At 54.0% G+C, this 23909-nt stretch overlaps 12 protein-coding genes across 12 annotated transcripts; 4 read left to right on the forward strand and 8 right to left on the reverse strand.

Moving 5' to 3' along the window:
* Positions 1-223: 223 nt before the first annotated feature.
* Positions 224-1991, forward strand: F5Z01DRAFT_173508 (P-loop containing nucleoside triphosphate hydrolase protein). Its single transcript, XM_046257922.1, has 4 exons — positions 224-352; positions 409-458; positions 508-1314; positions 1364-1991. Exons 2-4 carry the CDS (start codon positions 420-422, stop codon positions 1868-1870), a joined length of 1353 nt encoding a protein of 450 aa, XP_046116990.1. The 5' UTR covers positions 224-352; positions 409-419; the 3' UTR covers positions 1871-1991.
* F5Z01DRAFT_173705 (uncharacterized protein) lies at positions 1678-2644 on the reverse strand. The gene is made up of 2 exons (XM_046257924.1): positions 2383-2644; positions 1678-2323 (listed from the first exon to the last, which is right to left on the reverse strand). Exons 1-2 carry the CDS (start codon positions 2554-2556, stop codon positions 1982-1984), a joined length of 516 nt encoding a protein of 171 aa, XP_046116991.1. The 5' UTR covers positions 2557-2644; the 3' UTR covers positions 1678-1981.
* Positions 2645-3147: 503 nt separating this feature from the next.
* On the reverse strand, positions 3148-3759 carry F5Z01DRAFT_675467 (uncharacterized protein; the record flags this gene model as incomplete). Its single annotated transcript, XM_046265147.1, has 1 exon — positions 3148-3759. The coding sequence occupies one exon, from the start codon at positions 3757-3759 to the stop codon at positions 3148-3150; it is 612 nt and encodes a 203-aa protein (XP_046116992.1).
* An 838-nt stretch (positions 3760-4597) lies between these two features.
* Positions 4598-6332, forward strand: F5Z01DRAFT_751495 (kinase-like domain-containing protein; the record flags this gene model as incomplete). Its single annotated transcript, XM_046267050.1, has 5 exons — positions 4598-5257; positions 5314-5441; positions 5520-5631; positions 5691-5828; positions 5898-6332. 5 exons carry the CDS (start codon positions 4598-4600, stop codon positions 6330-6332), a joined length of 1473 nt encoding a protein of 490 aa, XP_046116993.1.
* A 322-nt stretch (positions 6333-6654) lies between these two features.
* On the reverse strand, positions 6655-7322 carry F5Z01DRAFT_637819 (uncharacterized protein; the record flags this gene model as incomplete). Its single annotated transcript, XM_046262314.1, has 2 exons — positions 6655-7064; positions 7112-7322. 2 exons carry the CDS (start codon positions 7320-7322, stop codon positions 6655-6657), a joined length of 621 nt encoding a protein of 206 aa, XP_046116994.1.
* Positions 6841-8204, reverse strand: F5Z01DRAFT_173802 (uncharacterized protein). The gene is made up of 2 exons (XM_046257925.1): positions 7673-8204; positions 6841-7618 (listed from the first exon to the last, which is right to left on the reverse strand). Exons 1-2 carry the CDS (start codon positions 8103-8105, stop codon positions 7335-7337), a joined length of 717 nt encoding a protein of 238 aa, XP_046116995.1. The 5' UTR covers positions 8106-8204; the 3' UTR covers positions 6841-7334.
* A 34-nt stretch (positions 8205-8238) lies between these two features.
* F5Z01DRAFT_173629 (ABC transporter) lies at positions 8239-13011 on the reverse strand. The gene is made up of 2 exons (XM_046257923.1): positions 12564-13011; positions 8239-12514 (listed from the first exon to the last, which is right to left on the reverse strand). Exons 1-2 carry the CDS (start codon positions 12762-12764, stop codon positions 8372-8374), a joined length of 4344 nt encoding a protein of 1447 aa, XP_046116996.1. The 5' UTR covers positions 12765-13011; the 3' UTR covers positions 8239-8371.
* A 373-nt stretch (positions 13012-13384) lies between these two features.
* On the reverse strand, positions 13385-14736 carry F5Z01DRAFT_751498 (uncharacterized protein; the record flags this gene model as incomplete). Its single annotated transcript, XM_046267051.1, has 2 exons — positions 13987-14736; positions 13385-13848 (listed from the first exon to the last, which is right to left on the reverse strand). Exons 1-2 carry the CDS (start codon positions 14711-14713, stop codon positions 13385-13387), a joined length of 1191 nt encoding a protein of 396 aa, XP_046116997.1. The 5' UTR covers positions 14714-14736.
* A 263-nt stretch (positions 14737-14999) lies between these two features.
* On the reverse strand, positions 15000-16818 carry F5Z01DRAFT_689183 (uncharacterized protein; the record flags this gene model as incomplete). Its single annotated transcript, XM_046266069.1, has 2 exons — positions 16189-16818; positions 15000-16141 (listed from the first exon to the last, which is right to left on the reverse strand). Exons 1-2 carry the CDS (start codon positions 16412-16414, stop codon positions 15000-15002), a joined length of 1368 nt encoding a protein of 455 aa, XP_046116998.1. The 5' UTR covers positions 16415-16818.
* A 1044-nt stretch (positions 16819-17862) lies between these two features.
* On the forward strand, positions 17863-19308 carry F5Z01DRAFT_173857 (uncharacterized protein). The gene has a single exon (XM_046257926.1). The coding sequence runs from the start codon at positions 17973-17975 to the stop codon at positions 19131-19133; it is 1161 nt and encodes a 386-aa protein (XP_046116999.1). The 5' UTR covers positions 17863-17972; the 3' UTR covers positions 19134-19308.
* Positions 19309-20125: 817 nt separating this feature from the next.
* Positions 20126-20501, reverse strand: F5Z01DRAFT_675472 (uncharacterized protein; the record flags this gene model as incomplete). Its single annotated transcript, XM_046265148.1, has 2 exons — positions 20126-20184; positions 20234-20501. 2 exons carry the CDS (start codon positions 20499-20501, stop codon positions 20126-20128), a joined length of 327 nt encoding a protein of 108 aa, XP_046117000.1.
* A 1985-nt stretch (positions 20502-22486) lies between these two features.
* F5Z01DRAFT_675473 (uncharacterized protein) lies at positions 22487-23037 on the forward strand (the record flags this gene model as incomplete). Its single annotated transcript, XM_046265149.1, has 2 exons — positions 22487-22560; positions 22608-23037. 2 exons carry the CDS (start codon positions 22487-22489, stop codon positions 23035-23037), a joined length of 504 nt encoding a protein of 167 aa, XP_046117001.1.
* Positions 23038-23909: the final 872 nt, after the last annotated feature.

Raw genomic sequence — 23909 nt, forward strand, 5'->3', positions numbered from 1 at the left:
ATACTCCGCAGTCTATAGCATGGCTGCGCAAGGCTATCCGCCCTGCTTTGAAATACTGGCGCTGCACACGCGAGTGTGAAGGACTTGAACAGAAGCGTGTCGTTGCTATGGCCCAAATTCATGGCGCGTGGTGGATTACTAATCTGCACGTGACCCGATCCAAGCTGTCGTGGTAGGCTGGCGCCTGGGGGGTCGCCTAGATTCCATCATCATCCAACGCCAAAGCAACAGCGCCAGCTCCCTGCATATCAGCACAACAAGCAGCCCATCCACGTCGGCCCTCGAACAACCCCAAAAAGCGCATAAGCGTCAGAGAAGCTCATCAGATAGACACAAGCAGTCCGCCAAGATGGTAAATACCCCGAGACGGCGCCAAAGAACCTTGCACTGACATCAGCCAGGGTCAAGGCCAATCTGGCATGGGCGGCCAAGATGGCAAGGATGATAAGGATAAGAAGGTTCGTCTCTCTCCTAGCTACATTGCGCAGTTAGCTGACACTCTTGTAGAAGGACAAGCCGAAGTACGAGCCCCCGCCTCGCCCGACAACTCGCATCGGCCGCAAGAAGAAGAAGGCTGCTGGCTCCAGCGCCGCTGCGAAGCTTCCAGCCGTCTACCCGACCAGTCGCTGCAAGCTCCGACTCCTGCGAATGCAGCGCATTCATGACCACCTGCTCCTCGAGGAAGAGTACGTCGAGAACCAGGAGCGACTTCGCAAGGCAAAGGCTGCCAAGGAGGGCTCTGCCACCGCCAATGAGGCCGATCAGGACAGACTTGCCGACGAGCGCGGTCGCGTTGACGATATGAGGGGCAGCCCGATGGGTGTGGGCACCTTGGAGGAGCTTATCGATGACGACCATGCTATCGTGAGCAGCACCACTGGCCCCGAGTACTACGTCAGCATCATGAGCTTTGTCGACAAAGACCTCCTGGAGCCCGGAGCCAGCGTACTGCTGCACCACAAGAGTGTCAGCATTGTCGGTGTGCTGACAGACGATGCCGACCCGATTGTGAGTGTGATGAAGCTGGACAAGGCGCCGACAGAGTCGTACGCGGATATTGGTGGTTTGGAGCAACAGATCCAGGAGGTGCGAGAGTCGGTGGAGCTGCCTCTATTACATCCTGAGATGTACGAGGAGATGGGAATCAAGCCACCAAAGGGTGTGATCCTTTACGGTGCCCCTGGTACCGGAAAGACGCTCTTGGCCAAGGCAGTTGCCAACCAAACATCTGCCACATTCCTGCGTATCGTGGGTTCCGAGCTCATTCAAAAGTACCTCGGTGACGGCCCTCGCCTGGTGCGCCAGCTCTTCCAGGTATGTGCTTAGGCTATCCACTGTGTGATCACGAAACTGACATTGCCAGGTTGCTGGAGAGAACGCACCCTCCATCGTCTTCATTGATGAGATCGACGCCATTGGCACCAAACGATACGAGTCTACATCCGGCGGTGAGCGTGAGGTGCAACGTACCATGTTGGAGCTGCTGAACCAGCTCGACGGTTTCGATGATCGCGGCGACGTCAAGGTCATCATGGCCACCAACAAGATCGACACACTCGACCCTGCCCTGATCCGACCGGGCCGTATCGACCGAAAGATTCTCTTTGAGAATCCCGATCAGAACACCAAGCGCAAGATCTTCACACTGCACACGTCCAAGATGAACCTGAGCGAAGACGTCGACCTGGAGGAGTTCATCTCGCAAAAGGACGACTTGTCAGGTGCCGACATCAAGGCGATCTGCTCGGAGGCTGGTATGCTGGCGCTACGCGAGCGCAGAATGCGCGTGCAGATGGCGGACTTGCGATCTGCGCGCGAGCGTGTGCTCCGTACTAAGCAGGAGGGCGAGCCAGAGGGTCTGTATCTGTAATACGTAACTGCTGGGATGGGATAGACAGGTCTCTAGGAATGGAAAGCACTGGAAACACGAGCTTTTATTCATACATTCGTCAAGGAGGTGGGAGCGTGCTACGTATCGAGCTCAATCCTTTCGCTCAACCCTGCCATCCACGCCCTTCTCGTTCTTGCTCACCTCCATCTTGCGACCAGCGGCATCTACCTGCAGGTCTCCCTTAACACCGATAGGCGAGTGGACATAGAGCCATCGTGCAATGAGGAAGCTTCCGATAGCCCAGCCCCAGACCAAAACCGCAATGGAAGACGTGACCAGTAACGTCGGAACGAGAACCATGAAAGCCACGCTTATCCAGAAAAGACTAAAGACCACAGCGACGCCGAGCGCCAACGCGACGGTCGACACGCTGAACGCGATGAAGAGCAGGATGGGCAGGAAGGAGAATGCGAGCTGCGCCACTACGAATGACTGCACCGTGTTAGCCCATCTGTGCACAAGCAAGGAGAATGGTGGTAGTGAGGCCTTACGAAGAGAATTGGCCTTGTGTGCGCGAACTCGGACGCATTTTCATACACAGCCTGGCGCGAGGATGCCGGGACGACGCGGTCGAGGGAGCGCTGAGCGACAGAGTAGACATTGGATGCCTGGGTCTGGGCGGCCGCGCGCACATTGCCGTTGTGAGTGCTCGTGTCTGAAGACATGTTTTTCTAATATTTTTTGATTGATAAAGTACTTGTCGATGCGGAAGATTGGTTGCTCTTGATGGGGCAAGGGGGAGAGAGGTGTGAGCTCGGTGAGCTGAGGTAGGCGGGGAGCTCTCCAGCTCCAAGTACGCGACGACGAAGGATGACGCAAGCGAGATGGTGCTAGTGAAGGACTAGTTCACGCAGGTGGTACCACTCGTATCGCCAGGAAAATGCTGAGAATGTGCCTCAGTCTGATTGAAGGTGGAATGTACGCATTGAAATGAATCGGCTGTACTTTGCGTTGGGTGTTGCGTACGAGCTGTGGACGCAGTGGGCTGACTCTGGCAGCTCTGGCCAGCCCGCTTCACCTTGGAATGAGTCTCACAGCTCGGCGAACCAAGCTGGCCGTATCCAGAGAACATAGGATCGATATTCGATAAGCAGAATGACTCCAGAGGGGGCTCGTTGCAGGGCTGCGCTCAATTTCTGCCGCCGCCATCATCAATAGCCGTGGGAGCTGCTGTTGAAGGACCATGGGTGACCGTGGAGCCACTCCAGCCCTCATTCTGTTAGAGGGAGATCTTCAAGAGAAGTCATGTTCGAGACTCAATCGCCAGTCCTCTGCAGAATCGCCATCATCTCAAATTCCTCCAGTCCAGCTTCCTCGCCGCTCAATATCTTCAGATCAGAGTCGCGGACCCCAGCAAAGGCCACCTTGAAATCTGCCCAGTCGGCCTGCGGTCCTAACCAGACAATGTGGCCGACGTGCTGCGCTTGCGAAGAAGACGCGGCCTCAACGTAGCGACGTACCAAATCCACCTGGCGTGGGTAGACAAACAACAGTCCACGAACATCTGCATCGCGTAGTCGTGGTGAGAGATCCCACGTCCCCCGCACGGTGTGGTAGCACGGCTCAGGCAGGTACCTGTTGACCTGGGTGTCATCCTGCTGATGCACTTCCACGCCCTCGACGTTGAGAGTGTTTTGTGCATGATCGAACAGAAAGGCTTCCAGGAGACCGCTGCCACTGCCGACAGAAAGAACGGTTGATGATGGCGGGTATGACCGTGGGAAAACGTCCGCGAGAATGGTGAGCAATTTGGACGACAAGCTCAAGCAGCAATCTGGATGACGAACAGGGCCATTGGCGAGGTTCAGAATGGGCAAATCTCCAAGTGAACGGAGGTGAAGCGCCGGGCCGCCACTGAGGCAGGCCATGGCAAGCCTGGCCGTTTGTGTTTGTGAGGGAATGGGTTACAGGTCTCATGTCCCATCTCGTGTGTTGACATGCGGCGCCAGAGAAGCAAACCGCTGAGGTGGAGTTTCCGCACCAAATGGTTACTTTCTTTAAGATACGTGAAAACATGCTGACCGTAACTTGCAAAATGACAAACACATAGAAGTCCACACAATTATCGACTTTCTTCAAACACATCAAAGATATTACCAGTCCAGTAATCGACATCAGTCTCGTAAAAGTCAGAAGACCGGATGCAGGGCAAACAGTTTTCTATGCCTGCAGCCTGCCCCTAGGTCCATTCGTCGCTATCAAACGGAAGGATCTGACGAATTTAATACAGTTTATTGTATCTTTTGTTCCTATTGGCAATCTTGTGTTCTTATCTTTGCGTGCGGGAACATGTGACAAAACGCAATGCAGCAAACTTACTCCAACATACCGAGAAACACCAGAAACCTCCCCTCAACCACAATGATGAGAGCCGCTGAGCATGTACAAAAAGGGACCTTCCAGATCGAGATACTTCCATCCGATGCCATTGCCGCTGCGTCATGAAGCCATAGCAAACCCACGGAGCGGTCACTGAGGTTCTGAGGTCAACATGTACTTTAATCGCACTTCTGTTGCTGTGTTCCCAGTCTCAATTTTTCAGACATCTCTCTACTGCTCAATCACAAAGCCTACAAAAGACATCGGAAGAGAAGCATTTTTTGAATCAATTTTCATCCAAAGCACTGAGTAATACGCATTCCGCCAGTTGAACGCCAACCTTCAGCTCCAGAACGAATCCCAACGGTCGTTTCCGTCGCCCACGAGATGTCTGCTTCAGCAGAGTTCTTGGATATGACCAGAGGAGTGAGCTACGCCTTCGAGCTCCAAGAGAACGGCCGCAAGAAAGGCCTGCCGGATCATGTCGTCTTGGCCTTCCATCGACTTTTAGTCAACGACGTACCGCTGCATACTCGCTTGGTGATTGCGCCAAGCACAGCTCAGTTGTCCATCAGGGAGGGGACTTCTGAGACCGTGCTGCTTGGCGATCTCGACTACCTTGTCTGTGCTGTGAAGCAAGGCGCGTGGGGAGCACATTGCATGATGACTCTGGGCTCGGCGAGGCTCCACGTTGCATATGATCCTGCCAGCGACGATGTCATGGTTCGCAGCGTCAACCACAAACCGGTTCATTTTCAGCGCCATCTGCTCAAAGTGAAAGCTGAAAGAAAGGCTGGTGGCCCTTCTGCGGTGCAGACGGTACAACAAGGCGAGTACGTGCGAGTTACGCCGGGCCATTGGGTGATCTCTTCCCACGAAAGCTTCCACTTGGCCAATGTCTGGCTCTTGCCTAGGTCGTTTATGGTCTACCGTAACGTTTCCTCTGTACCGATTATCGGTCAAAAACGCCTGCCCGCGAACGCCGTGGGGTTGTCCAAAAAGAGGCGGACAACGACTGGCACGCAGATCGTTGATTCCAGAAAACTGGTAAGCTGAGTTCGAGAACGGCATCTTGAGAGGCATGTTCTAATGAAATTTCAAAGAGCAATCAGCCACCAGAAGACACAGCAAAGACTGATCAGGGGAACTGCCTGCTTACACTTGGACTCGGCCAGACAGCTACGATGACCCTGAAAAAGCGCCGCCATTCCCGGGCGGCAGATGAACGCAGGTATTCGGTGATCAAAGTCGACGAAATTTCCAGAAAAGAAGCCTCGGCAGTCTTTAAGGGCATCCTGTAGTCCGGCAGTGAAAAGTCTTTAGTAGCTGTCAAGATCTTGCGCAGTTCCCGGGCCAGCTCTTTACACGAAAGAGCCCGGATCTTTGACAACGAGGTTAAGATGACCAGGGGACACAACCATGTAAGTCCATGGACACCTGTCTTCCCGCTAGTGTTTGATGGTACTAACCATCACTACAGGAGAACATTGTCGGATTTCATGGCGCAGACGCGAGATGCCATGCAATATTCCTGGAATACTACGACCACCCGAATCTCGCATCTTACACAAGCCCCTTGACGCATCTGTACAGCGGCACAATTGAGGACACGCGGGCCGTGTTCAAGGCCATGTGCTCGGCTTTGGCCCATCTCCATGCTTGAGGCATTTTGCACCACGACATCAAGCCTCAGAACATCCTGTACACTCCGGGCCAGCCTCCCATCCTGATCGATTTCGGTGCAGCTGGGCCAGAAGGCTCGACCCCTGATCGAGGGACGGCGCTCTATCGTGCACCAGAGTACGCCTTTGGGGAATATCTAGGCTTTGGAAGTGATATCTTCTCGCTGGGCGTGACGGGGCTGTTCTTGCTGCGGCTCGTCATGCTCCCCGAAAAGTACCTGCAGGTCTGGGACGATCGCCATGGGTCATGCGACGGCTCTGAGAGCGGACACGGACCCGACTTGGATGACTGGCAGACACTTCTGCAGAGGAAGTGGGAGCTGATGCCGTGCAATGGACTGCGTGGCCTTGTGAAGGGGGCTTTGGCGCCCACAGCGGTAGAGAGGTATTCGGCTCGGGAGATGGCCGAAGTGCTGGAGGATGACCCTGAGATAGAGTGAGGACGACACTGCATGGTTTTCAGACACGGTTCGAAGGGGTTGATTAGATAGTGAAATAGACAAATAGCTCGCCTTGGTGAAGTTTCTTTGATAAGGTGGGTAGTTCCTCAAGTCAGTTCCAGAAATGTTAATCACTGTTTAACCACAGCTGTCCTAGGACACTCGATTGCCCGGAGTATAACAAACGCACATGATCGATACCTGCCTGTTCCTGATAGTCTACAGTCCCTCATGCTCCTAGCATTGCTACATATTGTTTTGAATGTTGCGCGACATTGCTGCTACAGACTGCAGATCTCGTCTTTGAAACCGAACACGATAATCATTCCGCAGCCCAGTTGTAGTTCTTGATCTGATTATTGACTTTACCGATTGTGCTGTGTAGGAGGGTCAGGCATTGGCAGTGAGGTGACTTGCAGGCCTGGGAAAGGCCAGTACCATCTAGCTGTGACGGCAACACGATGTCTCCGTAGTTGTTTGAATTCAGCCCACGGGTCCCTTGAAACCCATCAGAGAGCTGTTTGACAGAGTGGCCAAGAAAGGGGGACTGGGGCTTTTGATGCAGCAAGTTTGTGCGTGCCAAGGGTAGGCAGAGTTGTCCCATTGTTCTTTCAACACAGACTCTTGAGCAAGGGCTTCCCACTGTATTAGGAGAAGAGATCAGCTCTAAAGTCCTGTAAATGGCGTCGAATATTTCTTGTAGACGCATTTCTCGAAAGCGTTGGACCTTTTCTAGTGAAATCGTCAGCAAGAAGTGCGAAAGAATGTGCAAGACTCACGTAAGGTGCTTTGCGCAATGGGTACTTTCAGATCGTCAAGGGGGCCACGGCCGTACGAGGCGTACCACTGAGTGAATTGCGACAGAGATTGAGCGTGGCCAGAAATTGCAGCTCGAATGAACAGTAAGATGTGTGTGCTGGCTGCTAAAACCAGATGGGGTTCTTTAAGTGCAAGCCGGTTGGCCTCCCAAAAGTCTGCATAGATACTCATTGTATCCGTGCATTAATAGTAATCGCAGATCGCAGCAACTCGAGCTTGTATCGCAATCAGGGGCCCCCGAGAGACCTGTCTCGCTTGACCATGGATTCCACATAGTACCAAGAGGAAAGCATCTGGGCACCATTCTGAAGCATTGATAACTCGGTGCGGAGAGGTTGTGGCGGTCGACTCCGACCAGGGCCCCTCAAGCATGGTTTCAAAGTACTTGGATGCTAGTGTAAGGTGTTTTGAGGAGACGAGAAACTCGACCCTGGTTGGCTTTGGCTTGGGCGCAGCGGGAGCCGTGTCTGTGACGGACCGTGGTTAATACGACTGAAAGTTCTCTTTGCCAAACCACTTACTTTGTGTCTGGCTTGTAAGTGATGGAACTGTCGGCTGCGGAAAGGGATTCGCCACAAAAGGACTAAAAGGATTCGCTTGGGGAGGATTCGCCTGAGGAGGATTCGTCTGAGGAGGGTTTGCCTGAGGGGGGTTCGCCAGAAAAGGACTCGCCTGAGAAGGACTCGCTTGGGGAGGGTTTGACCGAGTAGGGTTCGCCAGAAAAGGACTCGCCCGAAAAGGATTTGTTTGGGGGGGTTTTGCCTGAGGAGGATTTGCCTGAGGCCAGGTTTTATCTCCGATGACACGATGGACACCCGGGTTTTGAAGTACGATTATAGTATCGCCTTTGGGATCAATCAGGTATCTGGTGAAGGGTTTAGGACGCGCTGGCGCTGAGGAGCTTTTTATGGCTGGGTCTGGAGACATCTTGAGCGAAGTAAATTGCTTTCCCATTTCTTGGCGAGATGTGAGAGAAGAAGTTGAGGGCTACGTTGTCAGGCAGCTGGGGGTAAGTTCCGGGAAGTGTACGTCGTCTGCGGAAAGAGCAGGGCGGCTACCAATTTCGCCTCACTTCGATGTCAGCTTGAGGTCAGTCTCTTTCTTCGAGAGTTCAGAGTGAATGACTAATGTAACGTACGCACATACGCGGATCGCGCTTGCTTCATATCTCAAACGAACCATCCCACCACTCCGGACCCTCAGCTGAGACCATCCAATCCTCACTTCTTCTGCCTTTGCGCATCCCACAGTTCCTTAAACATCCCTCCTTCTTGCTCGATCAGAGCCATCGGGGCTCCTACCTCCGCAATCTGACCCGCGCGCATGACGACGACCCGATCGCACATGGCCGCCCAGTCCAGACGGTGCGCCACAATAATAGTCGTGTACCCCTTGAAGACATCCTCGATAATCTTCCACATCTTCTCGTCCGTCTCCTGATCCACGCTCGAGGATATCTCATCAAGCAGCAGAATGCCCTGCCACACACCATGCCGACCACGGACGAGTTGACGCACGACAGCACGGGCGAAGCTGAAGAGCTGCCGCTGGCCTTGACTGAGGAGGTCGATGGAGAAATGTTCGTCAAGGCCCTTGTGCAGATCACCGTTCTTTGGGGAAACGAGGAAGTTGAGATTGACGCGTCGCAGAGCCTCGTGGATCTCATCGTCTGTGGCTTCCTCATAGGGGTCGAGATTGGTGCGGATGGTCGAGTATTGCGAAGGCGGGAGGAAAATGGGGTCCTGCGAGACAGCAATGACGTGTTTACGAACAGTTTCGCGTGCTACGCTGGTGAGCTCGAGATCGTCGACGGTAATGGAAGAATTGCTCTGCTCCATAGGATCGAGCAGGCGGAGGAGTAGGAGGACGAGTGACGATTTGCCGCTCCCTGTCCGGCCACAGAGCGCGACACGCTCGCCAGCGCGGATATCCATGGTGAGACTTTTCAGTGCGAGCTCATCCTTGTTCTCTGAACTGGACCCCTTGTAGGAAGCCGACACGTTCTCGATCTTGATGTTGCCGTACTGGGGCCAGTTGGCCTCAGGGGGGTATTGATTCTCAGGTTCTGACAGCACAGGGGTCGAGGAGGCAAAGGATCGCAGTCTCGCGACGGCACCGATGCTGGTCTCGAGCTGCGTGTAAGCTATGACCATGCTCGCCAGCATGTCGCCAAAGTTCATCAATGTGATGAGCGTAGCACCGGCCAGACCAGAGTTGGCACGGGTCTGCGTGGCAAGCGCCACGACAACGGTGGCCAGACCGGCCACGAGAAAGCGGAGGACAATCTGCAGCCATCGCTGGATCATGTACAGGAGGTACGCGGGGCGTTGACTACGATTGAGGAGGAAGTCGTTGGTGACGATGGACGCTTCGACCTGTCCATGAGCGCGTATCGTGGGCAGCGCCGCAATCGTGTCCATAAAGTGGGTGAAAAGAGGCGATTTGGCCTCCAAGTCCAAGAGGCGAATCTGTCGGGAGGTGCGAAGGTAGAACATTTGTATGGCCCATAGCACGGCGAACAGCAACGGGTAGCTAATGGCGAGCCATGGCGAGGACGAAGCAATGACAGCCGCGGCTCCGAGGCCCCCGAAGAAGTTGGCGGTAAAGTTGATGAGAGATATTGGTAGCTCGCTATCGATCAGCGTCATATCTTGAGCAAACAGGTTGATGATGACGCCCCTGTCTGCTATGCCCAGAAAGGCCAAGGGCGCGTGGCACACAGCGTGAAGGACGCTCGCGTGCATGACCAAGCCAGACTGAGAGATCATCGTCTGCGTGCAAAGAAGCACGATGATGGTGAGAACCACGAGGCAAGAGACCTGTAGCAGTCCATAGATGCCAATGTAGAACGCGTTGGGCTGGGCGGGATTCGGGCTGGCCACGTCCTCGGACCAGATCTTGAGCCAGACGTTGGGAAAGTTGAAGATGAAGCCATCGCAGACGCAGGCAAAGACAAAGACGATGAGGACCCAGAGAGACATGCTGGAGAAGTAAGTGCGGTACACGGCGAAATCGCCCACCTTTCGGGAGGCATCTCGCGCCACAGCATTGTCTTCCTGGGTTTCCTGCTTGGCGACCTCCACGGACGACTCATCGATGGTCGGCGGGCCTTCGTTCAATAGCTCTTGTGCGCTCTTTTTCACCTTGGGGAAGTACCCCTGGCTGGCCAGGTCGTCAAAGGTGCCATTGGCCGCGACAACGCCGCCCTCGCCAAGCACCACGACCGTGTCGGCAAAGGCTACGTATCTCTCATCGTGTGTGCAGAAGATTGTCGTTTTCCCCTCCTCGCTGAGAAGACCCTGCGGTCCCAACGCGTAGCGAAAGACGTGTGCTGCCGTCGAAGCGTCCAGACCACTCAGGATGTCGTCGAGGAGGAGAAGCCCGGCATCCATGTACAACGCGCGAGCCAACGCCACACGCTGCTTCTGTCCACCACTCAACGTTGCGCCGCTGGAGCCCACTCTGGTCTCGTCGCCGTTGGGAAGCAGGGTCACATCAATATGGAGAGCTGTGGCGTGCAGCACCCGCTGGTATCTCTTTGCATCAAAGGGTTTCTGACCGATGATGTTGGCGCGAAGGGTGTTTGTCGACAAGCAAGGCTCTTGGTCACAGTAGGCAATACTGCGGTGCGAAGAGCTCAAGTGGACAGTGCCCGCGCTGAAGGGGGTCTCTCCCAGCAAGCCTCTGAGCAGGGTAGATTTACCTGACGCAACAGGTCCCAGAACAACGGTGAGCGAGGAAGAGGGTATCTTCAGATCGACGTTCCGCAGGGCGTATGTTCCTTCTGACCAGCCAAAACTACCATTGACAATTTGCACAGCGGCCGCTTTCTCCGCCTCCTTTTCAGACTCTTCAGAGGCACTGGTTTCATAAGGAATCCTGCGCGCGTCAACCCGATCCGAAAGGTCCAGGAAGGCCTGGATGCGCCCGAGACAAGTAAATGCGGAGACCGTCTTGGGCACGTCCTGGAAGAGCCTGGACAGGGGCATGGTCAACAGAGTAATGTAAGCCATGGCCGAGAAAATTCGAATGACACCAAGTGTTCGATCCGTGAACGCAAACGCCATCAGAGGTCCAATGGTTTCGGGCGTGTACGCCAGGTTGACCGCGACGAGCAGCATATATCGCCATCGGCTGCCGACGCGCAGCTCGTCGAGGCGCAGCTGATGAACCATCTTCTGCACTGGGCTCAGCATACCAGAGATCTGCAGCGGCTTCATGTTGGCGAGCATAGATGACGTGGCCGCGACACGCGCCTCGATGGCAGTCATCCATTCGCGTTGACGTTTCCCTATCACCGAGGCCACGCCGGCTGTGAGAATGATGCAGATCGTTACAACGACAATAGGCGCTACAAAGGCGTTGCCGATTTTCGCCTGGAGCAGCCAGCAGGCCAGGCCGACCTCGATAGTATTGGCCCAGTACTCATGCAATGGCTTGAATCCGATTGTGATGCGCTCAATGTCAGCATTCATCAGTGTCAAGGCGGCCGAGTCGGAGACGGCTGTCGTGGGCAGAGCGATCGTCTTGCGGTAGATGGCGCTCACCAAAAGACCGCGCATCATAGTGACCATGCGCTCTTGCCAGTAGAAGTAGATTGCGTTGGATATAGCGATGCCGACGTAGACGAGGAACGTGGCGCCGATCAGAGCGTATCCTGAGTTCAAAGAGGGCGACGAGGATTGCAAGTTGTCCAGCAATGCTTCGATGAGGAATGGTTGACAGAATGTGAAGCCTGTCATGGCCAATCGTGGGACGACGGGCAGGATTGTTGGCACGAGCAGACTGTGGAACAGCTTGCGAGTGAGCCAGTACTTTGACGCGCCCTGGTTCTCAAAGTGCGCATTGGACCGCGTTCTCAGGCGATCAGTGGTCATGTCCTCGTCAAGCACGTACAGATCATCGAGGTCCAGTACGCGACGGTAGCCATTGAAGAGCAGCCTGTTGAGCCACGCGTAGCCAGACAAACTGAAGAAGCCGCTCGTTTCCTCGGGGCTGCGCTCCTTGGTGTCAATCTGCCATTGAGACTTTTGCCGTGACTCCAGAAGCAGTAGGACGACCTTGAGGGCGGTCGATGCCGCGAGGAGATGGGCGTCATAGCGCGATGCGCCGTCTGATGCAGCAAGCCAGAGCGTCCTCGTGCGCGTGATGTCGCAGAAGATTGTGGCGGAGAGGAACCATTCAAGTATCATGGACGGTTTCTGGCTCCGTGCATGCTGCAGATGTGATAATGCAATAATAACGGCATATACGAACAGTTGTACGATTTCCGCCGCCAGTCTCGTGGAGGACACATGGTGATCACCCTGCGTGGTCAGTACGACACGGCCTAATTGCGTCGCAGTCAACGACACAGCCACCACCTGCGACAAGTCAGCTCCCAGACTTGATGATCTACGTTGCTTGTCTCACGATTTTGAGCCATTGAAACAATCGACCCTCGATGACCTTGGGCTGTCTCAGTAGCACGCTGCAGCGCACCAGCCCCAAGCCGATGAGGATGGCTGCAGGCACCAATGCCAGCACGATTTCCTCGAACCGTTGCGTAAAGTCAAAGTCGCCGCGACATCCTCGCACCGCGGGACCGAATGTATTGTCGTTGAGACAAGCCATGGGGGAGACGGACGATTAGTTAGAAGTGAGCTGTTTGCATCGTCTTGGAAGCCAAGTCGCTGCAGTGGATGGGGATCAACTGATCAAGATAATTGTCCGTTTGTCGTGGTTGACGACGACTGCACGTGAGCTTACGCACGCTGCGCAAGGCAGCGAGCGACAGGCATTTGTCACCTATCAGTGATCAACATGAACAGGTACTTTTGTAGCTTGCTGATTGCTACTTTCGGGGGATGGATGGCCTTGCCGATAACCGGCGGTGCGACAATTCACGATCTGGAATTTGGCGAACGGGCGAATACTAGACCAGGGATGTCCGACTCCCGGCTCCGAGGTGGGTACTCCGTCCGTACATGTACAGATCACGCCGACACAGCCACAGTCATGAGCAACTCAGCTGCCTGTTTGGATTACTGAACACGGAGGACGCGATGCACGCTGTACCAACTGATAAGAAGCTTTGAGACCTCGTTTGATTGAACCATCGCCCTGTCTATCTGGAAATGATTGAGGACCAAGTAACATGGCGTTCTGTAGTGGCCAACTTTTGAAACCCGCTTACTATGACCAAGTGCATACTTCTGGGATTGGCGAATTATTTGGGGATTTCATTCCTCAACTTATGGACCAACGAGAGTTGACGTCCTTTCCGATAGTCTCACCACATATTCGTCGCTGGTCTCGCCGCTCGAATCGTTGCTTGAATCGTCGCCGGAATTGCCGCTAGTATCGCCCACGGAAGATTCACCACCGCGCGGCCAACGGCTCCGATCAGCCTCACTGAGTGAAGGGAAGGTTCTCCAATGAGCACTGGGCGATGAAAATGTGCCCGGCCTCATGTAAAAGTCAAGGACCTGCTCCAGGATTTCACTCATGTTACAGCACGCATGCAGACCGTCATGCACGCACAAGGCTGAGCACTCGGGGCCCGCGTGTTGCTTTAGATATGATCTTTCGAGGTCGCCGAAGCTGTATCCGTCGTAGGGCGCTTCTGGGTGCCCTTGGAGCAATTTGAATTTGTTTGCCTCGTGAAGCAACAAGCCCCAACTAGCCGGACCACAGTTGACCTCGGAATTGTGCATCGCTGGATATTCCAGGTACGGGAAATGGCATAGTAAAAGCGGCTGAAAAGATTGGCGAGTTCCCTTTCCCTCGTTTCGTTGATCCAATCTGTCAAAATTCTAGTCAGAAGGCTCATGAAGTCCGAAACGAGGGTACTGACCGACGACGCGCTGTGGTATTGGCAATCCTAAAGTCGGGATGCGACAGGTAGCTTCACGAATAGCAACTAGCGCGGCCTCCTGTGTTTGTTCACGATTTGTTAGTGCGCAACCTGTTGCTAGATCAAGCAAAAGTCGTCTCCCGTCGAAGTTTGCAACCTTGTCCCGCAAGTTCTCATACCATACGGTTGTGCAGAAGTGCATGGCCTCGAAGCTGCCGTAGTAGTCGATGATTAGAACGATCTTCGCCCAAAGCTCATGCTTGATCTTGAACGGAACGTTGAGGCATTTGCCATGTAGAACTTGCAGAAACAAGAGAAACGCCGAAACATCCCAGCCATGCGCTTGTATGACCAGCGGCTCGCCGGACGCAACATTCTGTGCTTCTGTCCAATTGCCAGACAGGAGCGCAGAGAAGTACCGCGATGCCGTCGCCATGGTTCGGGCAGAGACTTTGAAGGTCACTGATGAATCCTTGATTCTGGGAGGCGTGGCGACTTTCGTACGGGGGATTCGCTTTCCTCCTATGAGGTTTTGGCTCAATGGATGGTGCTCCTCTCGTTTCCAAACTGCAAGCGGAGCGTTCGGATCGTTGAGGCAGATGAAGAGGTCGCCGTTGGCATCGATCTCGTGATAAGTAGTTTCTTCGTAGTAGTGCATCGTGTCGTCGGCAAAGAGAGGCTCGTCACTTGACGCATCCTCCGTCACTGTATCCTCATGTGATGACATCGTGGTGGTGCCGCTTGCGGGAGGATTGAGGAGGTAGAGCCGTGAGAAGGGGAGAGAAAGCAGTGAGAAGAAAAGAGGGTGGGAACACTATAAATGCAAAACTCGGCTCAGATCCAGTGATTCAAAAGGCATCTCAAGCGTAATGCCTGAGGTGACGCGGCGAATGAAAGAATATCAAAGGTGAGATGAAAGTGACCACACGGGGACTCACGGGTCACGGGTCACCAAAGTTCAATCTCTTGCTCAGGGCGCTTCTTCTTCGTGTATTCACACTACTGGTCGTGAACTATGTGCTCTTATCCGTCCCGTCTTCAAGCGGTGCTCCTGAGTCTTCCTCATAATCCGTCACCTCCTCAGAGACATCAGAATCGTGTTCTCCCTCCTGTCCATTCTCTTTCCCATGACATTGGTCCCCATCTTCCACCACAAGCAACTCCCTCCTCTTGATCCTCCTTCTGCCATTCACCGTGCGTCCAGGATCGATGATATCGTCTTCCATATCCTCTTCGTACGTCTCGAGCTCAATAGCGGGCACGTTTGTCGAGCAAGTCATGTCAAAGTCCGCAGCGACATCAATCGCCTCCGATGTATCAAAGTGGTACTCATACCCGTCGCGATCGAGCGCCAGCTCAATCTCTGGCAAATTGGCCACGTCAGGATCGTCTGCGTGTGCGAGGTACACCTCGAGGTCGACTTCCCATTCTACTCCATCTGGTGCGTCTGCAATGATTGCGTCGTGGAAAATGTTGACGGGCAACGTCGCATCAGAACAGTATGATTCGTACTCCTCATACTCAGGTGATGAAACTGTGTCGTCCTCGCTGTCAGTGACGAGAGCATTGTCGCTGAGTCCGGCGTCAGGAACTTCCGCCTTGGGAGAGTGTTGCTGACCATCATCTTCAGTATAGCCCTGCGTGGTCTGACTAACGCCTCCTCCATGCTCTTTGAGCGCATTGTAGGTGTCGAGATCACACGACTCAACAGACATTGGTGATCCGCAAACCCAGCTCGGAAGTAAGTCATCCCCGATGTGTATATCGTCGATGGTAAGACCCAAGTCGCGCGCAACGTCCAACCTCTTATTCGCCTTGACGACCAAGTCGCTCTGAAGTGGCTCGCCCATGTTGCGCACCAAGCCTACTGCCGCAAAGCGCTCTTGCAGATGGTCATGCAAACTGACTTCTTCGGGGTCCCAGCTGAACATGGACCACATGGGGAGGCAGTGCTCGTCAATGTACAAATCGACAAGCATGACTTTTTCTTCCCGCGCGATTCCAAGTCGACGGGTACAGGATTCAATCGAAGCCAGCCTCGTCTCGATAGGCAGCATCAGCGCAGGGAAGCTGGCGGCTGTGAAACCACGGAACTCGTCGAGTCGAGCTTGTCGAGCTTGGGTGACTTCAGCGTCCTCGGATTGGTCGCTATCCTCTTTTGCGGCCATTAGTAGAGGTCAAGAGGCATCATGGGGGAAATACCAGTCAGGTCAATTTCCATTGGGGTGGCCACGCTTGAAGCAGAAGATAGGTGCAGTGCTGGGCTGAGTGCTGCGTCCATGTCCAGTTCGGAAGTCGACGATGGAGATGGTAGATCCCAATGAACTCGGCGCATCTTGCGCGCTGTCTCGGGCTGCTCAGAGACGATGATGCAGTCATCTTCATGGTCGAGAAAGGCATCGTCGGCTCCTCGTTTGTGGCCCTGCATATTGCTGCTTGTCAGGCTGTTCTGGTTCGAAGGGGCCAGATGGCAACGGTGATGAGAAATAGGTGCTTCGGGGAGTAAGAAAGGAGAAGACCAGGGCGAAGCAGAAATACCAGAATGATGGAGTGAGGGAGCATGAGAAGTTCTCGATATACTGTGAATTGGTCTTCTTGCCGTCGCATAAATTCATGGCACGCCAGGAGATGGATGAAGATGGGATGCAAACGAAGAGGCACCACTTGTCCTGGAGTGACGCGCACACAGACACCCATCTGTCGCCGTGCTACATGTTCCAGATTCATGACGACTCACGATCTCCATTCATGCGAACAAGTTTGACACCTCTTGGGAACACTGAGCGTTCTACCACCATGTTTCGTGATTCGATGTGCCACACGTACGTGAAAGACGACGTGGGAAGAAGATCTGTCGATAGTCACAAACTACTTCCTGAAACTGTGAACAATCCTCGCATCATCAAAACTTGAATGTACCATGGTGATTGTGTAAAGTGATACAGTGGCCTGTCTGGATTCGCTTACGTCTCAGATATCTCTGGGCTCCTCAACCACGCAACCCATTTGGTACGTTTGTATACTGTGATACCAGAGAGTTGAAATGAACCAAAATAGGTTCGCTCGCACAATGTCTGCCTGGTACACAGGAGTGGTGCTCACTTTAGGAACTCAAACCCATATCACAGCTTTGCAGATGGTCAAGAGCTACTACTGGTGCTGTCGTTGACCAAGTGTCGCAGGCGGTGCTAGCACCAGGAGATTCAGAGGAATCTGGAAAAGACCGCAGCTTGCTCTCGGCCCCCATCAGTTCTGGCTTTTCTATCCATCTTCTCTCGTGACTTAGAACCAGCACGCTACACGAGCCGTTGACTTGCTGTGACTGACACCCACCTTGAGATGAGCCACGTCGCAAGGATAACCATGTTACGTCGTGTAAGGAACTCACGGTTGCGCAATCCTAGTTCGTGATTATTGTACATCTGCTCACAAGTATACTAAGTTTGAGTGACACGCGGGCCCCTTACTATGCCACTTGCAACTGCGGATCGTTCCATCGATCCACAGAGACCTCTTGTATTCCCTTGTTCAAAGGAGAACCAAGGTACGAGAGCGCCTTATCCCTGATCCAGGCTCGACACAAGCTTGCTTTACCCCATTCTCTCGCGAATCTACAAACTTATTACGCTGTGTTCTTCACTTGGTGGGTGTAAAGGTATCGTCTCAGTGATCCATTGTTTGTCTAGAAGTGATGTCCGTCTGTACATTCAGACTACCCTCCTGAGGGCATATAAGGCGTCTCTCTACCTCCCTCTAACCAACTGATTCTGCAGATCGCCTCTTAGAGCTTAAGACAGACATCAGCTCTCGATCAGCAATCTCATCTCAGCGCCTTCATATCGACAACCAACGACAACACCGCCCTTCTCTTCCTCCTCAGGAACAAAGACCATGCCAAGCTCAAGTGGCAGATCCAGCCGAAGGAACGGCAGTAAGTAAATAGCTATACCTTGAAACCTTGCGCTGACACTGGTGACGGCAACGACATGCCGCCGCTTTCACGCTCTTCTCGCAGCGTTACAAGCGGCCAAAGCTCTGGGGGCACGTCCTCTCACCGAAGCTCGTCGCGGGCCCCGTCCGCCAGCCGAAGCTCCAGGGACACGTCCCCTCACCGAGGCTCGTCCCGGGCCCCGTCCGTTAGCCGAAGCTCCAGGGACACGTCTCCTCGCCGAAGCTCTGGGGGCACGTCCTCTCACCGAAGCTCGTCCCGGGCTCCGTCCGTCAGCCGAAGCTCTGCGGTAACGTCCTCCGACCGAGGCTCTGCGACCCCGTCCGTCAGCCAAAGCTCTGCGGTAACGTCCTCCAGCCGAAGCTCGTCCCGGGCCCCGTCTGTCAGCCGAAGCTCTGGGGGAACGCCCTCTCACCGAAGCTCGTCCCGGCCCCCGTCTGCGAGCCGAATCTCTGCGGTAACGTCCTCCAGTGTCACCTCGTCCCGGGCCCCTTCCACCAGCCGAAGCTCTGCGGTAACGTCCTCCGACCGAGGCTCCAGGGACACGTCCTCTGGCCGAAGCTCGTCCTCCAGAGTCTCGTCCGCCAGCGGCTCGTCCGAGGCCACGTTGCGCGCAGAGTCTGTCCTGCCGGACCGCACGCGTCTCTCTACAATCAGCGAGTGGATTGAAGACGGTCCCATGCGTGCCGACGCCATTGTTCCCCGCCCCGCCACCGATTACGACCCTGAACCTTCCCGCTCGAGCGGCACCTGTTTGGCGTGTTCTCGCAACCAACCTAGAGTTTCGCTCTCCACCGAACCCCACAGGCGCAATTGGCTCCCTGCAAACGTGGCAAGACTCATCCTGGACCGCATCCGAGAACTGGACGCCCAAGGCCGCCGCGTCGTTCGCGTGGAAGCGGCGCGTCAGGACACTCAGTGCTGCTGCGGCAGATGTCTGGTATTTTGCTTTAACACTTGGTGCCCCGGCTGCATGGAGGACTTGGAGACACTCCATATCCCGTACTGGGTGCTCTTGGCCATGGACGACTTTGGAAGCTGTGAAAGCCGCAGCTCGCGCTACGGAGACGGTGGGAGCCGTATCGAAAGCACCACTGGCAGCTCGCGCTACGGAAGCAGTGGAAGCCGCCTCGGAAGTGTCAGTGGTGGCTCGTGCGTCGGATCCGAGACGTCTTGTTCCTTGCTGCGTCCTGAGTAAGGACCGGGGAACGGATATCCTATGAACTGGCTTTTGGATGACTTGGGCGAAGATGGGAAATTGATACGTATGGTGGGAAATCGGCAGGATGGGAAATTGATATGACGGGAAATCGGCAGGATGGGAAATTGATATGATGGGAAACTGGTAGGATGGGAAATTGGTGTTATTGTCTTAGGCCTCAACACGAACTGAATTGCTTACTCTCGTCTGTGTGGTTTGTGAGCTCATCAGTGCACTCACCAGGCCACTTCCATGCCATGGCTGGCTGAGTCCGCCGAAAAGACGCTTCTCGGCAGTGGCGCAGAACAGACACGGGGATTTCGGGTGTTTTGTCCGCCATTGAACGTATGTCTCGTGGTGCTGGACTGACCACGTGCAGGCAACATTCCAGTGCCCATCAAGCTGTGTCGAACGACGCGCAAGCCACGCCAAGGCTGGGATTGGACCCTGCGTCGGACCCCCTTTCAGCTGAGCGAGTGCCGGCTACCCTTCCTCGGGAAGGATATGCCGGCTAAGACTGTCTTGCAAAACCCGGACTCGCGGCTGTGTCGCCTGAGGAATGCAGTGTCATGATGAGACAGAATCCATTGGGCAGAGACAGACTGTCTGTCCATATTCAGTAACGCCCACCTAGAAGAGTACCAAATTCAGCTGAAAAAGCCAGACTACCTCAATATATCCCTTTCACGGTGTGACACGAAGGTTGTAGCCGAGTGTATGCGCATTTCAAAACGTTAAATGTGTCTGTGGTGGGCTGCTGGCCCAGTGCTGGTCCCACGCATGCCTGAATGCTCGTCTATCGCTGCCGAAATGTGAACGCCCAACGCCATACGATGCCAATAGGTTTCGACCCTTATCGGGTAGTGCAAGTCGTCCGTCCATCTGTCCATGCTGGAGGTCGTCTCGCTGCTTTGCTTGCACTGTGGCGACACGAGACGCCCGAGCTCCTCCAGCCTTCCATATCCTTTTTGACTCGTCAATCGTCGCGCTCATTGGATATCAACGTCGCCTTCCGCATCTTCTTTAGCCTCCTTCACTTCAGGGGCATCTGAAGAACAATTAGCACACATTCCCCTGCGAAGAACGCTGGAACGCACCCTTCATCTCCACGATGCCCTCCTCCTCTTCCTTCCTCTTCATCGCGTATCCCATCTTCTTCTCCAGCTTGCGCTGCTTCTTGCTGCTCAGCTTCTTCCCGGGCCCGCTGTTAGGCCGCAGCCCCTCGCGCGCGCCGTGGGCGGCGTCGTTCTTGGTGATGCGCGTGCGGCCCTCGTGCGAGGCCTGCTGGGAGCGCTTCTTCTTGGACGCGGCGCGGGCGGCGAGGCGGTTCTTGGAAGGGCCGTTGGGATTTTTCATGGACGGCATGGCGGCGGTTATGTCTTGCAGACGCTTTCGTTCTGTTTGGATCAGGTCGACGTCGTGGACTTGCTGGCAATGTGAAGGGTGATGGAAATTCTCTTGTTGGAATTTCTGGAAATTTTGCCCCGCCGCCGCCTGCAGGACCCTGCGGTGTGCGATAAGGAGGCGATAAGGATTCTGCATGGCGAACGAGGACAATCCCATGTTCGACGGTCAGAATGAGGATTGATGCGTGCCTAAGCTGGCTCCAATCTCATCAAGCCAACTATGGTTAATATTGACATCGCCAGATCAATTCGCTAGCGCTCAATTGGTTGTTAATTCAAAGTAGTGTCAAAGTGCAAAAGCGCAATGCCCGCTTGACAACATTGGCAGCCTGTCAAATGCATTGTTTAAACTCAAAGTCTTGTACACCCTCAACTACCACTGCAGCTGCCTTGACTTCTGACTTGATTGTATCTATTCTCTCATTACGCACTAGGCACCATTTCTTTGACTTGCACTCCTCTCAATCAGCCGCACCGTGACACATGCAACGTCGTAGCTGGGCATTGTACAGGGTAGGCAGACACAAGTAGTGGAAGAGGGGTTTTGTGACTTGTCGTGTCAAAGGGCCGACCGAAGTCCGTCGTCACCTTTTTTTAGACTCTTCCATTCCAGTCGCCTGCGCCAACTTGGTAAATCCACTCGGGAGAAGCACTAGGAGCAGTATCTGCAAGGGCAGCCGACTTTCAGACGGTCTAGTCCAAGAAAACCCACCGTTAGCGGATCTTTGTGGCCTGTTTTGACGACTGTGGAAATACTCCCCACCAAAGTTAGCCAAAACCAGCAAGGCCAGCCAGCCAGCAAGTGGTTTCGGGCATTGACTGATGATGGACTGGAGTGTCGGCCAGCGCGCGGAACGCTAGACCCGGCAGCGTGCGACCATTGGTCGCTTGTAGTCGTCCAACGACTACACAGTACACACCACCGCACGCCGTGTTAGTCTAGTAAAGCCTTGGTCATGTACTCGAATCCGTCGATCGCCGCTGTGTATCTTGGCTACTATGCACTGGTACGTCACGATATGTCATAACATAGATGTATCAGTTTCATCGAAATGGAATGGATCAGTACGCCGGACTTCCCTACTTCCCAGTCTTGGATCCAGTTCTCCTTTTCCTGCCACATTCAACCACAGCTTCAAGCCTTAGTCTGTCTCATCATTGTCCTAAAGATGTTATTGAAATTAATACGAGGCGACGGCGTAAATCTGCAAATCTAGTTTGGCTGACTCGCAGATAGAAGAAAGCCTCCTCACTTTGTGTCAATGCCGCGCAGCCCAGACATATTGTGGGGCGCTGTGAGGTTAATTGTGACCGATGGCCTGCCCCGAGAAGCTCTCATAAGGCTTTTCACCGTCAAGGGGCATTTCTATTGACATTCCTAATGGGAGAGAAGACGTGCAGATTGCAATGTGCCAAGAAGAGCGGGCCCCCTAGTCACTTGGCTCGGCTGACGTCTCTCGCTTGAATAAGCACCTTGGCTCTGCACCTTTTCCCTGGGCAATGCTACAATCCTTCGAAAACAGTCTTCTATGTCTAAAATGTGGACTAATGTCTCGGCCCCGAGATGCTGGCTCGGGAGCGAAGGTGACTTCACGGGTCAGCGAAAGAGCGGACTGGAGAGTATCGTGGCCGGTCACTGGCGCAACACTCTCCCTCTTGCAGAACAGAGCCGCTCCGAAACACAAGTTTAATCGTCGCCGCCGTATGCCGGGTCATAACATTGCATCATCAGCTCTGAACGAGTGACGTGGTGCTGGCCTTGAAAGGGCTCTATAAAAGGAGCTCGTGAACAGCCCTGGAGAATACTATAACTCTAAAAAGTTTAACTTTAACCTTCTTTCCACTGGAAGCGTTCACCTTCGAATCCAATCACTCCTCCTCCTCTTCAAATTCACGGTCATAGCGACTCTCGACTCACTAGTCAATCTTCAACCTCCATTCACCATGTACTCTATCAACCACCTCACCAGCGCCCTCCTGATGGCGACCTCCGTCCTCGCAGCGCCTCAGCCTGAGATGTACATTGCCCCGGCACATGTAAAAGCTACGCTAATAAGTGATCTAGGATCGAAAAGCGCCACCCTGTGGACTTTGTGGGCGCCTGTGAGATGTTCAGACCCGCTCCCAATGAGCTTGGTCTCCTGACCGCTGGCGGCGTCGAGCTCGCCTGGGACGGCAACAACCTTGGCAACAAAGCCTCGGATAAGGCTGCCGTCTTGTTCGACTCCAACTGCAACATCATCTCATCGACCAATTGGCGAACTATGAGCCCAGGGTTTAGCATTGAATGGACGTGGGAAGGGGGACTGGTCATCAGCGCTAAGACCTCCTGGATTGGCTACGACATCACTCCGCCGACAATCTGGGTCAATGGCGAAGAGCCTTACAAGCTTTGCATGGATACGCAGCATAAGATGAACGGTCTCAATGCCGGAGACTGGCGCTCTTGCAACTTCCAGCACAACGGCCTTTATGGTGGCTTGGATGCCTTGTAAGAAAAGGCTGACTGTCTTGGGGACCTACCATACATCGAAATGTGTGCAAGAGCTACTGTTTCGCTTGCTACTTTAGTGATAGGATGCAGTTCATTCAACATGAAGATAAGGGATTCGATTATTTAGAGTACGTACTTGAAACAGACATGAAATCGGGTCTAAAAATTGCGACTTTTGTAGACAGTGACTTGATCGAGAACACGCTGTTGCACCCTCCGCCTGGGACAGCTTAGCGTGCTTGGCGTACTTGCTTACGTCCGGGGAGTTTACAAAGGGCAGCCTGGAGGAGTCTGGTCCCAGCCAGGCTGATGATATAGGTATCTACACCGTGAAACGAATGCTTGCTCGCTGGAAGAAGGGTTTCTACTTTCTGGAATGGTCCGATGACACCACCGGGGTGGAAGCCCAAAGAGGAACATTCTCGACAAGCAAATGCTCCGTGACTTTAAGACAACATACAAGGGGTTTGATGAGGGAATTGATATACTGGATTTACGGTCTGGAGCTGGCAAACGTCAATATCTATTGCATTGACTTGCTTGGTCGAGCTTGGTGAGCCCTTTTACTTTTCGCTTAGGGAGGATAGCATAGGATATCGTAACGAGTAGCCTGGAGTAGAATGAGAAAGTGCGTGGCCCACATACCAGCAACACCTTAATCACTCGGCTCGGTAGAGCATGCGAGACTCCGGCTACTTTCCTCCACGATAGGTGGGATCACCTCCAGTAGCTCCCTCGCATATGCAGCCGCAGTGGCAGCATAGTCCTGCCACACCTTATCCTTGTGTGTGTCCGCATAGTCGCAGATGCCTCGAATCGGCAGGCAGTAAAGGTATTCCATCATGCGAGCTGCCTCTATCTCAAAGCACAATA

The sequence above is a fragment of the Emericellopsis atlantica genome (genome assembly GCF_019669845.1).
Source record: "Emericellopsis atlantica unplaced genomic scaffold F5Z01scaffold_18, whole genome shotgun sequence".
NCBI lineage: Eukaryota > Fungi > Ascomycota > Sordariomycetes > Hypocreales > Bionectriaceae > Emericellopsis > Emericellopsis atlantica.